The sequence below is a fragment of the Drosophila obscura genome, unplaced genomic scaffold (assembly GCF_018151105.1).
Source record: "Drosophila obscura isolate BZ-5 IFL unplaced genomic scaffold, ASM1815110v1 contig_189, whole genome shotgun sequence".
Lineage (NCBI taxonomy): Eukaryota > Metazoa > Arthropoda > Insecta > Diptera > Drosophilidae > Drosophila > Drosophila obscura.
In genome coordinates, this window is record NW_024542777.1 from 998,471 (window position 1) to 1,014,605 (window position 16,135).

At 46.3% G+C, this 16,135-nt stretch overlaps 5 protein-coding genes across 8 annotated transcripts; 2 read left to right on the plus strand and 3 right to left on the minus strand.

The window, feature by feature from the left end:
* Positions 1-45: 45 nt before the first annotated feature.
* LOC111066810 lies at positions 46-2,638 on the minus strand. 2 transcript variants are annotated; one of them, XM_022355695.2, is made up of 4 exons: positions 1,554-2,632; positions 296-879; positions 138-227; positions 46-82 (listed from the first exon to the last, which is right to left on the minus strand). In XM_022355695.2, exons 2-4 carry the CDS (start codon positions 659-661, stop codon positions 62-64), a joined length of 477 nt encoding a protein of 158 aa, XP_022211387.2. In that variant the 5' UTR covers positions 662-879; positions 1,554-2,632; the 3' UTR covers positions 46-61. The 2 variants fall into 2 exon arrangements, 1 of the variants encoding a protein (XP_022211387.2); XR_005967813.1 differs by lacking the exon at positions 46-82 and having other exon boundaries at positions 106-227; positions 1,554-1,635; positions 2,085-2,638.
* Positions 1,393-2,891, plus strand: LOC111066809 (nuclear pore complex protein Nup98-Nup96-like). 2 transcript variants are annotated; one of them, XM_022355694.2, is made up of 3 exons: positions 1,393-2,199; positions 2,272-2,372; positions 2,808-2,891. In XM_022355694.2, exons 1-3 carry the CDS (start codon positions 1,644-1,646, stop codon positions 2,853-2,855), a joined length of 705 nt encoding a protein of 234 aa, XP_022211386.2. In that variant the 5' UTR covers positions 1,393-1,643; the 3' UTR covers positions 2,856-2,891. The 2 variants fall into 2 exon arrangements, with proteins under 2 accessions (XP_022211386.2, XP_022211384.2); XM_022355692.2 differs by lacking the exon at positions 2,808-2,891 and having other exon boundaries at positions 1,395-2,199; positions 2,272-2,657.
* LOC111066808 (39S ribosomal protein L39, mitochondrial) lies at positions 2,864-4,379 on the plus strand. The gene is made up of 5 exons (XM_022355691.2): positions 2,864-2,980; positions 3,169-3,493; positions 3,549-3,649; positions 3,705-4,147; positions 4,210-4,379. The coding sequence occupies exons 1-5, from the start codon at positions 2,908-2,910 to the stop codon at positions 4,267-4,269; spliced, it is 1,002 nt and encodes a 333-aa protein (XP_022211383.1). The 5' UTR covers positions 2,864-2,907; the 3' UTR covers positions 4,270-4,379.
* LOC111066805 (zinc transporter foi) lies at positions 4,261-9,448 on the minus strand. Its single transcript, XM_022355686.2, has 4 exons — positions 9,161-9,448; positions 7,075-7,354; positions 5,676-5,987; positions 4,261-5,599 (listed from the first exon to the last, which is right to left on the minus strand). Exons 1-4 carry the CDS (start codon positions 9,299-9,301, stop codon positions 4,614-4,616), a joined length of 1,719 nt encoding a protein of 572 aa, XP_022211378.2. The 5' UTR covers positions 9,302-9,448; the 3' UTR covers positions 4,261-4,613.
* Positions 9,449-9,638: 190 nt separating this feature from the next.
* Positions 9,639-16,133, minus strand: LOC111066806 (large neutral amino acids transporter small subunit 1). Of its 2 annotated transcripts, none has more exons than XM_022355689.2 (5): positions 15,772-16,133; positions 12,888-13,683; positions 11,281-11,499; positions 10,587-11,182; positions 9,639-10,515 (listed from the first exon to the last, which is right to left on the minus strand). In XM_022355689.2, exons 2-5 carry the CDS (start codon positions 13,195-13,197, stop codon positions 10,129-10,131), a joined length of 1,512 nt encoding a protein of 503 aa, XP_022211381.1. In that variant the 5' UTR covers positions 13,198-13,683; positions 15,772-16,133; the 3' UTR covers positions 9,639-10,128. The 2 variants fall into 2 exon arrangements, with proteins under 2 accessions (XP_022211381.1, XP_022211380.1); XM_022355688.2 differs by having other exon boundaries at positions 15,737-16,133.
* Positions 16,134-16,135: the final 2 nt, after the last annotated feature.

A 16,135-nucleotide genomic window follows, 5' to 3' on the forward strand; every position in this document is an offset into this window, starting at 1 on the left:
GAGAAATACCATTTAAATACCATACCATAAAAAAACCAGACTTAACCCACTTAACACCCCTCTATTTAAAAAGTTGAGCAACCTTTGTTAAATCGCGGAAAATAATACTTGTAAAGGCTCCTTGTATTGTAACTTACCGCACGAACGTATAAATAATGGAACATAGTGCCCTGCAAGTTGAATGCAGCTATTACAAGTACCTTCCATTTCGGTACGGGTAGAAAAGTCTGCAAATAAAATATCAATACATTAATTAATTAAAATCAGCCAAACTGAGGGATATATGGGTACATACCATATGGGAAAGATGATACTCGTCTAATATTATTACAAACTTTTCATTTCGAAAATATGTGAGGCACGATACCAAATTGACCTTGCCGATTTTCACATCTGCTATGTGACTGGGGCTTTTAAGGTACTGGATCGCGTTCTTCAGATCGTTGGCGTTAAATTCCACTAGACTAAATGATTTGAAGAGGTAAAACATGGGACAAACGGGTCGGCGGTTTGTGTACTGGTCAGGTTTCTTCGGATATGCTAGTTTCTTCATCCGGCCAGGCTTTGCCGGTCGCAAAGGGCCCACAGATTGTTGCTGGTCCTGGGATGACGCATTGCTGGTCGCAGCAGTGGCACTGGCTCCAGCCTTGCTCGTATCCATCTTGTCCTGTGCAGTGTAGTGCGTAGTCCTGGAAAGTCCTGTCAGTGGCTAGTCCTAGTAGCCGGTAGCCGGGTAGCGTCTCGTAGCGTCTCGTAGCGTCGCGTAGCGTCGGTTTTGCAGTTTTTGCAGCCCTAGCTATGCTATCGATACGAACACAATACCATCGATTGTTGTACGTCTAGGTCCAGTTTATGTCCTTACCAATCCTTAGCAGGAGGCTATAGTTATAGAAAGAATTCTATAGTTATAGCCATCGTGTTTTTCAGATCTCATGAGATCCATCTCAATTGCAATTTATATAAATATAATTTATAAATTTATATCGATACTATCGTTTCGGCAACGATCCAGCCCTAGTGAAAGATCCGTTATGATATGTGTGTTTGTGTGAGTGTGGACGCGGCGCGCCAAAGCGCTTAAGCTAGCTTAAATGCTGAAACTAACTACGTACAGCAACTACGTAAAGTAACGTTAACTTAGTAACTATCTAGTAACAGTAGTAACCTAACCTGTAGTTAAGTGGAGCAACAGCCCGACATATGAGCATAGTTACGTGTGTGTGTGCGTCTGCGGACGCCCGCCAAATCGGCTTAAACTCTCTCACTTAAACTCGCTTAAACGCCTAAACTAACTACGCACCATGTAGTATCTACGTACCGTTAACTTAGTTAGTAGCGATATAGTACCAGTAAATACCTAACCTGTAGCTAAGTGGAGCAACAGCCCGACATATGAGCATAGTTACGTGTGTGTGTGCGTCTGCGGCGCCCGCAAAATCGGCTCAAACTCTTTTACTTAAACTCGCTTAAACGCCTAAACTAACTAGGCACCGTGCAGTAACTACGTAACGTTAACTAAGTTAGTAACGATATAGTACCAGTAAATAACTTACCTGTAGTTAAGTGGAGCAACAGCCGGAGCATCCCATTTTGAGCATATACGTGTGTGTGTGTGTGGACGCGACGCACCAATAGCTGTAATAATGAGTAAAAACAGGAAAACAAGAGAGAAAAAAAAGGACAAGGCCGCCGATATCCCAAACTCCAAATCTTCGGTGAACAGCAACGGTCCCCACAGGCTCCAAGCGGCTTTGGGACGTCCCCACCAAAAGTCCGACAGTCCCACAGAGACGGCGAGCAGTAGCAGCAGCAGCGGTTTCTCTTCCAGGGACAGCAGAGACCAACATCGGCAGGATACGGATAAGTCGCAAACCAGCGCCATTGCCAAGCGGGATACCTTCGCATCGCAGCAGCAGCAGCAGGCGGCCCTCTCGCAGGAGACTGTAGTGAATCGCTCCAGACTGGCCATTGAGGCAGCAACGAGGCGCTATGGGGCGTCAGACTATGCGCCACATCCCACAGGGATAGTGTTGCGACGCGTGGGCTACTACACGATACCCTCGCTGGATGATCTCAAGTCCTACCTGGCCGAGGATGGGTCCTGTGTGGTGCCCAATTTCACCATTGGACGCGAGGGCTATGGCACTGTGTTCTTTGCCATGGAAATGGACGTGGCTGGACTGAATCTGGATGAGATTGGTAAGTGATTGGGGAGGAGCCAGGCCAGACAAGCATCATCCGCCAAGAACTATTCTCGCTCTCTCTCTGCAGTTTACTTCCGTAACAAGGGGATCATCATTTATCCTGACGATGAGAAGAGGCCGCCTATCAACCAAGGCCTGAATCGTGAGGCACAAGTCACCCTCGAGCAGGTATGGCCCGTGGACAAGACCCAGCCTGTGCCTGTTGTGAAGGATGCGCAGCGTCTGATCGAAATGAATTGGGAGGGACATCTGCGTTGCGCCTGCTATGCAAACGATACGCGCTTCGTCGAGTATCGCCCAGAGACCGGCAGTTGGGTGTTTTGTGTGAAGCACTTCTCCAAGTACGGCCTGGACGAGGACGATAACAAGATGACGCTCCATTCGTTGCGGCCCAGCGTGTATCCGATGATATGCGGCACAAGGTTCCGCGGCCAGTGACATCCGCGCGCACGCTCTTCTTCTTCGCGAATTCGTTCTTTGACAGAAAACTGCTGGTTTGGTATTTTCGGTATTTTTATGCGGCCTAGCCCGAAAAATACCATTATATACCAGCAAGTTGTTCAAAAATACCAGTATATACCATCTGGTATTTTGTATTTTCAGGAAATACCTTTGCGCGGTCACATAAATATCGCCGATATATTTTTGTAGTTCGACAACCCTAGTGCGAAAGTGCCATCACAATTGTTCACATTTTTACGAGATGTCTGCGGCCACAAAATTACATAAAACAAGCTGGTGTGCCCTAAGGCAGCTACAGCAATACAGAACAAAAGGTAAGCGTGGTTAATTACTGGCACTTTTATTGATTAAAAGCAATTCAAGTGTATTTCACTAAATGCCGTTGTGTGCTCACGTTTAACGAGGCGGCTGTAGGCTCAGTGGTGACATGCTCGGCTAGAATCTGGCGAAAAAAGGCAGATTTATGTCATGGTTTTATTAATATGACATACATTTATTGCAGCAAACTTTTCCGCCGGTTCAGCGTCTATTGCCTCTCGGAATGAGCTGTTTACACAGGAGCAGCGCCGGCAACGGGATGCCGTTGGCCGTATTGACAAGATCGAGGTTCGTTATTTGGGCCTGCCCGAGGATGTGACTCTGGTGATGAACAACCACATCTCCACGCCGTTCAACTGCGCTCAACACTTGGGTGAGGGACATTGCAGACGCTCGGCTTTGGCTCTGATCGATGGCAGTGTTCCGTGGGATATGCACAGGCCGCTGCAGGAGTCTTGCACCTTGCAGCTGCTTAACTTTAATGTCTCCGAACCGCATGTGGTCAACAAGTAAGGATATGGCGCAATTAAGTCAAATTTTGCTCATCTCTGTTCCATTTTGCAGGGCCTTCTGGCGTACATGCAGCTTCATGCTGGGCGCTGCTTTGACTCGGGCATTTAAGACGGAAGCGAACCTCCAATTGCACAGCTTTCCGGGGCCAAACAGTAAATCCAATGCTTAAATTCTGTTAATCTCTGCTCTAACAAATCTCTATCATAGTCAAGTCGGGTAGCTTTGTCCACGATATTGTGCTAGAGACCCAAAGCTGGCAGCCATCGAAGTCGGAAATGCGTGCCATCTCGGCCGAAATGGTCAGACTGGCGGCCCAGGAATTGCGCATCGAACGCTTGGACGTGCAGCAAGAACTCGCCCAGGAGATGTTTAAGGACTCGAAATACAAGAGCGAACAGTTGCCCAGTATTGCGCAACAGAGTAATGGGCGAGTGAGTCTGTACCGACTGGGGGACCACATCGACATCTCGCGGGGACCCATGGTGGCCTCCACTCACTTCCTGGGCAAGTGCACCGTCTCGGCAGCCCACAAGGTGGCCGATGAAGGGGCAGCAGGAGCCTTCTATCGCATCCAAGGCGTGGCCCTGCCTTGTGGCTTTAAGTTGAATCACGTTGCGTATGGCTTTTTGGAGGAGCGATCGCAGAAGCTGGTAAGAACTTAATGGCACTAATTGACAACGTCGGTCCCCTTGCTCATGTTTGATTTTTGCAGAACCCCGCTCGCTTGCCCCATGAACCCTTTGAGGAGCAACAACAATTGCAGTTATCTTAAACAGTTTTTTAATAGATAAAGCTATTCAATAAGTTTTAACAGGTAATTCATTAAAGAGCGCCCAGCCAGCCCAATTCGTTATGAAAACGGACCAACAGAAACTTTGGATATCGATTCCCATTTACTTTCCGTCTTAAACTAGCCTAACATATCCTTAACCTATTTGCTGTTACGACAGTCGCATCAATTTGGTAATTGGCTTAAACTTGTACATGCTTGGGGAAGAGGACGACTCCCACTCAAGTGGAGATTTCAAAGATGCTTAAAGTAAATTATCTACAACAATAACAGATGAACTTCCTCCAGTGGCCAGCTTGAGATTCTGAACTTGTCTTCAGGAATGTCTAGAAGCTCTTGAACAGTCCCTCCAGGTCGTGTTCGTTCAGGGCAATGATCAACATGATCAGTCCGCCTAGGAATATTCCGAATATCTGGATTAGAATACCCTTTGGATCGTTCGCCATATCCGGATTGTGGGCCACACTCATTGTGGGCACCAGATCGGCAAAGGCAATGTACAGGAAGGAGCCGGCGGTGGCTGCATAAATCCACTGCGTCATCCCATCTCCAATACCGGCAATGAATAGACCCACAGCCATGCCAACAAAGCTCAGAACCGAGCTAACCAGGTTCATGTAAATGGCTCGCCTCATGGAGACACCCGTCTGCAAAAGGAGAGCAAAGTCGCCCAACTCGTGCGGTAGCTCGTGGCATAGGACGGCGAATGCCGTGGCCAGACCTGTCACAGGATCACTGGCAAAGGCGGCTCCAATGGCTAAGCCATCGGTTAGATTGTGCAGCCCGTCGCCAATGATGACCATGAAGGCCACAGGAGTGAGTGGTCGCTCTGGTGATTTTTCGTCCAGCTTCGTCTCCTGCAGCATCACATTCAGCTCACGTGGAGCCGGTGGCTCTGACGCTGGCTTCTCCACCTGCTGGCCATGTGAGTGGCCATGACTGTGCCCATGTCCATGGCTGTGCCCGTGGCTCTGCTTGTCGCCCTTCAGCAGCGGAATTACGTTCTCCAGCATGTACATGAACAGGGCGGCCAGGAAGGAACAGCCACACAGCAAGGCCGCCTCATTGCTGTGCTTGTGTGCGGAATCGGTCGCGCCATCTGCGTCTAGGGCCTGCTCGTGCTTCTCCTCTTTGAAGAGAGCGTGAGGAAGCAAGTGCATCAGAGCATCTCCGGCCAGTGTGCCCACAGCTACGGATACCAGAAACTTGAGAATCTCCTGATAAGCTGTCGTTTTCATCAAAGGCACCAGGAGAATGCCCAGCAGACCGCATGCAGAGAGCACAAACATGGAAATACTGGCATAGATCCAAGCTGAAAGTGGTTAAATGGTTAGACCGCATGAGGGATCCGCATGAGGGACAGCCACGTGGCAGCCCTATTCACCTACCATCCCAAATCTTCTGGTTCTTATCCTGAGGAATGTGCAGGCGTGGAGCAGGCTGTGCACACACTCCGCCGTCGATTTGGGCCAGCAGAGCTGGACAAAGCTTCATGAATGCTCTCGGGGTGATCCGTACCGAGTTGATAAAGTTGTTGTACTCCTCATCGGAGTTGTGTGTGGTCTCCGTCGGAACGGTGGAGTCCTTCTTGATTAGCTTCCGGTAAATGCTGTTACTGTGCAGATCATTGTGGTCCACAATCAGGGAAAGCAAAAGCTTCGGTGACAAGCAGGCGGCAGCAGGCCAGGGTCTGCCATCGACTAGAAATTAAATAGAGTGGAGAATGTCGATTTGTTACATACGTTTCTTGCTGATTAATATTTACACTAGCTGGTATGATATCCCGTATTGACATTAGCGGGTTAACCCCTTCCCAGCATACAAATACGAGTAGCTAGAAGCGCACGAGAGCTGTAGATGTGCCCGGCTCCTTTTGTTCACTCAATCACACAGTCAATTGACACCCGATTCGCATGTGCATGTGGGAACACTTAATGAATTGTCCCGCCTTTGTCCCGCTTAGTGCTAACTGTTTATGGAGAGTCGTTTTAATGATTGTGTACATTGCAATTAACGGTAAATCTCGGTTCCAGCAACGAAAACACCAACAGCCGTAAAGGCTTGTTCTAGTTCCACTTTGTTGAATGGATGATTTTATACGACAATTTGTTTTCGACTTCCGCGTCCATAATGGGGTCGTTTATCGTTTTATCGCCCTGTGGACAAGGATTTTTCCCACCTGTTGATTTGCCATCGCATCTCACTGCCCAAAAGGAGAGTGAGACACGATGGCCGTACGTTTTCAGATAATTTATGCGGCAAGGTCGCACTTACAGACGGAACTTCCTCTCATCCAAATGAGTTGGATAGCATAATTGAATTTATTACGAGTACATATGTACATATGTGTGCATGTGGATGCCGCTGGCCCTGCCCCTGCCCCTGCCCTGACTTGCACTTGGAAACTGGCCAATTGAGGTAAATATGTACATAGACATATGTACAAGTAGAGTCGGGCCCCGTTCCTTCTTCATATATGTATATGTGTGATGTATATTGCGGCTTAAGAATTTCTCTACGACCTAAGTGGAACTGTCTCTCAGGTAATACTTTGTTGTTGTCACTTGCTCATTATTGTCATTCAAGTGCACATACTGTCATGATCACTGAGGGCTCTTGGGTATTCTATAATTATTGTCTGAGCTTCCATCCTATCCTACTGCTTATGGCTCTTCTGTCTTAGCTTTGTGTACTCGAATCTATGGTATTATCAGGCCACTCTGATGAGTGCAAATACTCAGGTGTCTGATAATCCAGATCCATAAAGATAAAGACTGAACTACTCACCGCTACTCTCCCTCGGATGCCGATGCTTGGGGTCGTGTATTTCTAGAAACTCGGGAACCGCAGACCCCGACGCTGAGTTATTTGAGGTCTTTGCTGATATCTGCACATCCAGAACATCCTCATCGGTGGCATTAGCTGTGATCTGTTTGTCAAAGTAGGTGCCATTAGTGCTGGCTTTCGTTTCATTGGAGTAGCCCTGGGCTCGGTGCTCATCGATGGTGTGCGAGGGGTCGAACTCGATCTGGCCCAGGTTCAAGCTGTACATTAAATGCTCGAGACCCTGTACGGATAGTATTGACAAAATAGAATAATTAGTGAATAATGCAACTCTCTTTGCTTCGAATATGCATTTAGTTTAGTAACAGGAAACAACAGCTGTCAGCTGTTCTTCCATCTTAGTTAATTAATGATCTAGATCTCGCATTTTCCCTATATATTTACGTACAGATGTATGTAGATCGCAGCCTAGTGTACTTTCCCCAAGATAAAAATTAACTATATCTTCCATTTATAACTATTATTACTCTCAAATTCTCTGGACTTCATAGCCTGATAGCGTGGTAATGGGTAGGGGGGAGTCGGGAGTTTCGGTGCAAATCTAATACCACAGATAATTACTTGATTTAGTTGTCACCGTGCCAAGCAATTATATTTACATGTGAATTAATTAGTGGTTCATTGTTACTATTGTTGGTTTTGCTGCCGCATTTTTGCTGTCTCGAAAGTGGAGCTGTGAGGGGAATATTTATAGTATCTAAATGCCTTGACAGCTGTCTGTCGCCGGGAGTGGGCGTGTGCCCTGTCGATTGTACCAGGCGCTTAGTAAGCAGTTAGCTAGAGATTCCTCTTCCAAGATGAGGATCGTGTCTACAAACAATATCCAAACACGCGCTGGTACAATAAAACCGCCAAAAAGACCAAACAAATGAACCTGTCTGTTTATTATGGAACACATGAAGTTACGAGGCTCCCCTACCCGTCCCTCATCCAACGCCTTATAGCTTATTTTTACTTTCATTCAGCAAAATTGTTTGTGTGCCAAGTACTCGGCATAATATGCAATTGAAATTGGCGATTTTATAATGATAATAGAATACCCTCTCCTGTCCTCTCCACACAGATGGGTGGGGCGGAGTGGGGGGCCACGCGTCCCCCGCCTCTTTGAGTATGCCGAGTGCGTAGAAACATTTTAGTAACCTGCCATTAAAATGGACAAAACGTATTGCGTAGCGCTACGCATGAGTAATGCCAATTTCCAGGGAGCCTCTCTGTAACTATGGACCCCATAAGCATAATGCATTGCGAATGTGGATGATGGAGCTACTGCTTGGCTTGGGGCCAACGGGCCTCCCGTTAGATTTCGAATTCGTCAGCTGTTAGGCTGTCTACCCTCATTAGGAGAATAGCTCTTATCGGAGTAATCTTTTGAGCTTGTTTTGGATAGAGGCTCTACGTGTCTGCGAGGGTCTGCGCCGTCCATGCTGGATGCTCAAGTCTCGGTGTGTACACACATATATCACAATGTGTGCTTGTGTCTGGATTTTGATTAAATTTATGATAATGCCCGCAATAAAGTCTCCACGTTTCTGTCATGAGTTCCATAAGAGAGTGGCGACGGAGGTGACTGCTATCCAAGTCCCCCCCCGTAATTGTGATAGTGTTGGGGGTCCATAAAGATTGCAGGTTTCATGCAGCTAAGCGATTATAACTGTTGAGAGTTTATTGTTTGTTGATTTGTTTGGCAAGAACAGAATCCGCTCTGTCTTCAGACAGAGCCACAGCACAGCAATGTTTCACTTTCACAATACGCAAATATTTGCCTTGCTCTAATTTATTGTTTCCCCTGTCCCGTGTCACCTTCTTTTACCGACTACCAGTTTTTGGTTTAGCTGCTCGTTGGTGCATGATGACCGGTCCACAAAAACTCACTAATTGTTTGCCATAACATCAGCCAAAAAGCGGCAGAGTCCGTGTCCGTGTCCGGCTCTGTTTACCTCGGCTCATATTTCCCCTCTTTGTGTGCGTTTACAAGGCTAGTTCGATGGGTAGTTGTTGTTGTTGTTGCTGTTGCTGTTGCTGTTGTTACCTCAAAGTTGATGGTCCCGCCATCACCGTACTTTTTGAATATCTGCTCCAGGTAGCGGTTGTACTCCAGGGAGCTGTGCGCCGCTCCCAGGAGTGCCCCGAGGCACAGGAGGCGTACAATTAGCACGGGTTTTGGGGCCATTTCAATAACTGAACACAAATGTGGTAAACTTTATTGAACGTAAAGCTGAACCGAACCCTACTGGGGGGTGATCGTCATTTCACGGATTTCACGCGTGCGTTCCGTTTCGACGACTGCCTATCCCGCTCAACGGTCTTTTTTGAATGACGGTATCGCCTACGCAACGCTTTTATACGACGGAAAGGAACGTGCTTCTCGCTTGCTCCATCTCTCTCTCTCTTTATCTCTCTCCCTATGGCTCTGCGCACGCGCCAGCCACTTGCTTAGCAGTTGGTTTTGGCGAAGCTTTTCGTAAAGCTTTCTTTTGACTCGACCGTTCCTGCCTCTCTTCGCGCTCTTTCACATTTCTCTGGCGTTTATATATATTTTTAATTTAATTCTTATACAGAAGAAATTCGGTTTTTACATTTTGCAAAAATTACTTCGGGCATAATAAAATAATTACTAAATTATTTCTTAATTACAGAGACGTACATATGTACGGGTGCAAATGTACTATGTTAAAATAGGTAAAATATTGGGTATTGTGGGTATTGTGTCGTGTATTTTTTTGCTTGTGTTTCCGAGGAATTGTTTTTGTTGTTGTTTTTTTTGGTGGGGGAGAGAGACAAGTAATATTAAAATTATGAATAGGTAATTATAATAATTCGCGCAAAGTTCTGCTGCCAGAATGCCTTTGAGTTATTTACAATAACACTTTTGTAATGTTGTGCGTTGAATTCAAAATCTCCAAATTTCTAATCTAACTTAGCGATAGCTTGAGACTTGGGCCCGATCGATGCATTCGCGGAAGGCACCTTTCCTTCTTTTCCTCTCTGATCCAGTCTCTAATCGAACTTCTCCTGATTGGGCATGCAAATAAAGAACTTGGAGCACCACAGATTGATGGACTGCGAGGTGTCCGCCAGCCACTTGACCGGATGGTGAATGGTCAGATAGTAGACCGGAATGCCGGACAGGATGATTATTGTGCCAATGCCCACTTCGTAGGGCGACTGCGAGAACGAGGATATCACCAGGAAGAGGCAAACGATCAGATAGATGATCGGCAGGGCCAGGTTGACCCGTATGGGCCGCTCTGTCTTGGGCTGCTTATAGCGCAGCCACAGCAGACCCGACACCGAGATGAGCGTGAACAGGGCCTCCACATAGCTGACGTAGTTGATCAGCACGTAGGTGTCCTTGATGAACAGCAGCAAGAGGGTGAGAACGCCCTGCAGGAGATCAAAAGTAGGTTAAGAAACAGTTTCTGTATTGGCATAGGATCAGATCAAGTTTGACTCACCAGGAATATCAGCGATGGCACCGGGGTAAGACAGTTGACATTGATGAGGGAAATGGCCGCCGGCAGGTGTCCGTTGCGTGCCCCCACGAAGAACAGTCTGGACGATGCAAAGATGGCGCCATTGAGAGAGCCAAAAGTCGAGCAGGCTACGGCAAAGGGCATCACCCAGGACATATAGTCAAGCATCTTGTCCCCAAAGGTGACGGCCACCGCATCCGATGAGAGTATTTCGTCGGTGGACAGCACCGAAAAGTAAGCAACGTTCGTGACCATGTAGATGATCGTCACTACGGGCATAGAGATGCAAATGGCTTTGGGGAGATTGCGATAGGGATCCTTCAGCTCCTCCGTGACAAAGTTGAGGTAATTCCAGCCGGAGTAGGAGAAGAGGCCACTGTAGAACGCTAGGGCAATGTATCCCGGGGAAAGATTGCCCCCGCTGAAGGGCTTATCCCAGTGCTCCGTATTGCCATCGGCCAAGTACCAGACGCCTGCGCCGACAATAACTAGAAGGGCCACCACCTTGGTGCCCGTGAATATGTCCGTCACACGTGTCACCCACTTGACATTGTAGCAGTTGATCACGGTCAGCACACCTAAGGGCCACAAATGTCAATCACAATTAGTATACGTAAGCTGCTCGATGGATTATTATTATTATTATTCCTCTCTTCGCTTATCTTCACAGACTTACATATCATGGCAGCCGCCAGCAGCTGTACGGCCTCGGCGGGCGCCTCGCAGGAGGGCCAGAAGGGCTTCAGAAGGTACTGGGCAAAGGTCAGGGCCGTGATAGCATTTCCCGTGGGCACCAGAATCAGCAGGGCGACCCACAGATAAAGGAAAGCAGGCAGCGGACCAAAGGCTGTGCCAATGTAGGCGTAATCTCCTCCGGATTTGGGTATCATTGTGCCTAAAAAGAGAGAAGAGATAGTAGTAAAATCGTGGGGAGAAATACACATATATGGGAGCGATATATAGTATAAGAGAGCTCTGACATGCTCGTAGCTCTGCCCTGCTCATCGTTTCTTATCTTGCTGCGAGGGTTGTTCGAATGATAATGATTTAAACAGTAGGTTCGAGGAAGAGGGTGGATTGTGCATAGTTTATATGGCATATGCTTATTATTTAAACTGTAATTGAGTATTTCCTCTAAACGTTAAATTCTACCTATTTAAAAGGTCCTGTTGCTGAATCATTGGCGAGTCCCGACCTGTGTGGGACGAACAAAACTACAGGAGCAGTGTCTGCTCAAAGGTATTCAAAGAGGTATCTAACGTACCATTGATAAGGATCACTGATATTATAATCAATATTATTAGACCCCGTAACTCCAGTTGCGAGCAAGTCTGTTGTATTGCGTGCCAGCTTTTAAGAAAATTTACAAAACTGGTTCTAAGTCGAAGCGGTACAATAAATAAAGAGAAATATGAGAAATACAGACAATACAATACCCTGATCATTTTAAGCTCTTTTAGGGGATCGCCAAAATTTCAGGGTCTAACCTTTGGAGCGAGTGTTTACTGTACCAAGAAGGGACCCACGTTAATTTGCTGCTAATTCAATGTTGTGTCTGACTCGGCTACTTTTCTGCTCCTCCCCCCTCCGATTTCATTCAAGCGAACAGTTTCTCGGGGAACTGATTTGGTGTGTCTATTGAAGAGGTCATCTTGATGAAGCTGAACTAATTTCCATTTTTAAAACGAGTCTCCCCAGAAATTGCTCAGAGTAACTATATTACTGTGAGTGTTCCCTCTCTCGTTGATCGTGTCATTGTACAGATTCTTTACTCTCGGTCTTTGAGGCATAGGCTCCGTCAAAAAGGGGAAGTATATTGTACATATGTATATGTGTATATGTATGTATGTACATTTATGATGTACAGTGTATCTAGGGGCTAACATTAATATTTGGATGTAACAAGAATTCCATAATATGGATTAAAGACCCTATTGCCGAATAGTTACACGTCTGTTTAGCCCTAACCTCATTAGCGGAATTTAGTTGGCCTCAGCGTTTTAATGAATGCTCGTTCTTGATCCAGTTGTGATGCGTGCCCCACCTCAGGTGCTACCACGCTTGTCTTACACTCATTTCACCTATGTAAACAAGCCCCCTCCTCTATTACACAGACTACTCCACTTTCCATATGCTGACCCATAAAGTGCTGTCATCAGCCGGAACCAATAACTGCCAGCAACGCAGAACCGCCGACCGGGCGTGGGCTTACGAGTAAACGAGTATTATCAACAACAACAAAAAGAAAAGCCTTTACATGGACGGTCCGGTCCCATTACTCACCCAGTTCCGCGTAGCACAGGGCGCCGACCATGCTGAGAACACCACATAGCACCCAGACGATGAGCGATTGTCCAATTGAGCCGGAGAACTTGAGCACACCTTTGGGGCTGACGAAGATGCCGGAGCCCACGATGACACCCACGATGATGGCCACGCCATCGAGCAGGCCGATCTGCTTCTTGAGCTTCACCCCGGAACCCTGGCTGTCACTGTCCGCGGAGGACTGGTTCTCCCGGCTCGACTGCTCGGCGGGAGGCATCTCAAATATTTGTCGGGGTATAAGAGAATCGCTCGCTTGAATACGCGCCATTATACACAACTTTGGTTTGGGCTTTGCTCAAGAAAGAGACTTGAGTTAGGGGTTGCTGTCGAGGGGTTCTTGAATCCCTCTAGGATTTCCTGTTTCTTATAGCGATGGTTATTGGTGTTCCTTGTTTTGATTTTTACTTTTATTTAAACTTTTGCAAGACCATTGCTCTATGCGGTCTCCAGAGGGGTTTTGCGTTACTTGTTTTATCAGCACGGTTTCAGCGTGCTCAGTGCCAGCGTGGAGCTCGTCCGACGATTCAAACACAGTTCTTTTTATTTCGCGCTCTTCCACATGCTTTTATTCAGTTTTTCTGTTTTCAGCTTTATTTTATACTCGCGCACACACACGACACTCCACTCTCGCACATGTACGTACATATGGTGTATGGAAATGTAGCTTATCGGAAACACACGTGGTGTCTTTCAAAGGGGCAGAGCTGGCTGAAGAGGCATCTTCGAGGGCTACCGCAGTCACTATGGATATAAACTATAACAGAGACAACGAGTGCAGGCCTCGATAAACTATGTGTGCATGTGTATATTGTAAATAAACTTCGATAATGCCATGCCGGGTGGACGACAACCGCTCCATGCACGCGCTCTGTTCAAAGTAAGTTTGGAATTCATTTTTAGCCCCCTTTATGAAGCGGGTCTGGGTCTGCGTCTGTCTGGCTGCCGGTCCGCTGCCGCGTCGCGCTCTCTGCAGTGCTCAGAGCATGGCATGGCTAACTATGGCTTTGCACTCGGCTGCGGTGTTGCGGTGCTTGGCTCTCTCCAGGTGCTCTCTTTACCTGTCGCTCCATATTATGCCTATCCTATCTGTGTGAATGGTGTATGGCAAACAGTTTCTAGCAGGCAGCGCATCGCCCTGGCAGAGGAATATGCTTCGGCCTCTTCTCTATCGCATGATGCAAGAACCAGCAACCATTTCAATAGACTTGCGACAAGACCTCAGGCCCAGGCAGGAAAGTTTACTGCCAAAAATACTTGAGGCCGCAGCACGTGTGGCGGGCAAAGAGAAGTTTTGTATGCTTCGCTGTCTCTTCAGACAACGGAATCGCTCTTAGTCTGTTAGAGTCTGTTAGTCAACGACCTTTAATATGATATAAATGGAATGTTGATTTTGGCATCTTACCTATCAAACAAAAAGTTGCTATTGGGCTTGTTGAATGGTTTTATGGGACAAAAAGTGTTTATAAAACTTGCTAATTGCTTAGGCCAACACTCAATAATTATTCGGATTTGAGCCGTTTTACGCGATATTTATGTACATTAGCTTTATATTATATTAGCACATAGTAGGAGGTAAGAATCCATTTTATTCCCCAGGATTCTAGAGCCATCTAGGATTACTAGCAGGAAGATAGAGTGGGAAAATGGAGGATAAAGACTGTCAACTCTTACGATTCGAATAATAGAGCTAGTTGTAGGAAGTAGGCTACAAGAAATCATAATCTCTTGTGGCTTATCGATGAATCAAATTTCAATTGTTAACCTTATACAATATGTATATTGCTTTCACTTATGAGGTCTCTGAGTTAGCTCGCCTGAGTAGGCGATGCGATACGAATGATCTACCGGATGGGGGTTTCACCGAACATCTTTCGTTGCTCATTTTCCCGAAAATGCTTCTCACTGATTAGCCCCACAGATTCGGTAGTATTTTACACGCAACATATGTGAATATATGTACATATTTGTGTGTGTGTGTGCTTGTATGTATATGTACGTATAGTAAAAATATTTGTGGGACTTTTGTTAAACACTTGAGCGGATTATCATGAATAAAGTTGGATTAGAGGAGCACGGGGAACAACAGGAACGGACCCATAGCTAGGCGCGTGCATTTGACATTTCAAACTGTGATAATTCAATTGTGGGCTGTGTACTTTTAGTACCCCGACGAATATCATCTGGACTAGCTCCTCGATCAGAGCTCTCTCGTCATAAAAAAAAACACAACTAATAAACAAAATAAATGTAGCGCCTCTGCAGGTTATAGTATCTCTGCTCTGCTCTGCTCCTCTGGTAATCTAATTGTGAGAGACACACACAGAGCGCGATTTTGTCCAGTGTTCGCGTCCGCGTCCGTAACCATAACCGCATTTATGTGCACATATACAGCGGGTTCGGGCCCCCGTTTGCAGTTGATTAACTGTGATTTCGTGTGACTTTTATTGTTGTCGGGTTTACTTTATTTTATTTTATTTGATTTTTTCAAGTTTTGCGCGCCACTCACACATCGAAGTCCACAGAATATATGCTCATGTGGAAGGAGAAATATGATGGATCACTTCCATATGCAATTTTCGTTAATATTTTTTGTGTTGCTTCCATTATGCCACGAGTCATGTGTTTTCATGATCAAGCTTTACAGTGTAAAAGACGCTTGGGCATATGTACATATATGTTTGTACATATGTATGTATTTACTGGTTAATATTAATAAAGGCTTTATTTTTGTTAAATATATCCTTTTGGGGGATCCTCTTAATTCTCGTGGAACACAACACTATCTAGGCTATCTAGAAAACTCGTACTGCTTCGTATCGCTTGCGAGCCCCAAGAGATTTACTTGTGCGAGTATCCCGCTCTATGGAGAACCAGACGCACTCAAAACCCGAATCAGACTGAATCTGATTTGCATCGGCGGGGCATCATGCCCTCGGCCGAAAAGCTTGAATAAAATAATAAAACAACAAAATAAAGACAAATATGTAAATCCAAAAATGTGTTGTTTTTGTCGGACAATTGTTTCACTTTGTGTGGGGCCCTGTGTGTATGGGTGAGGTGAATGATAGCGGACAAACAAAGTGTACGCCTCTCTGGCACCCCATCATGGCACGCATGCCCCCACCTTAAGAGCGGGGACAGTCCCAAGAGTCCAAAGAGAGAATACAGTAGCTTAGTTCTGATGGATAACCTTTGCCAAGGCAACG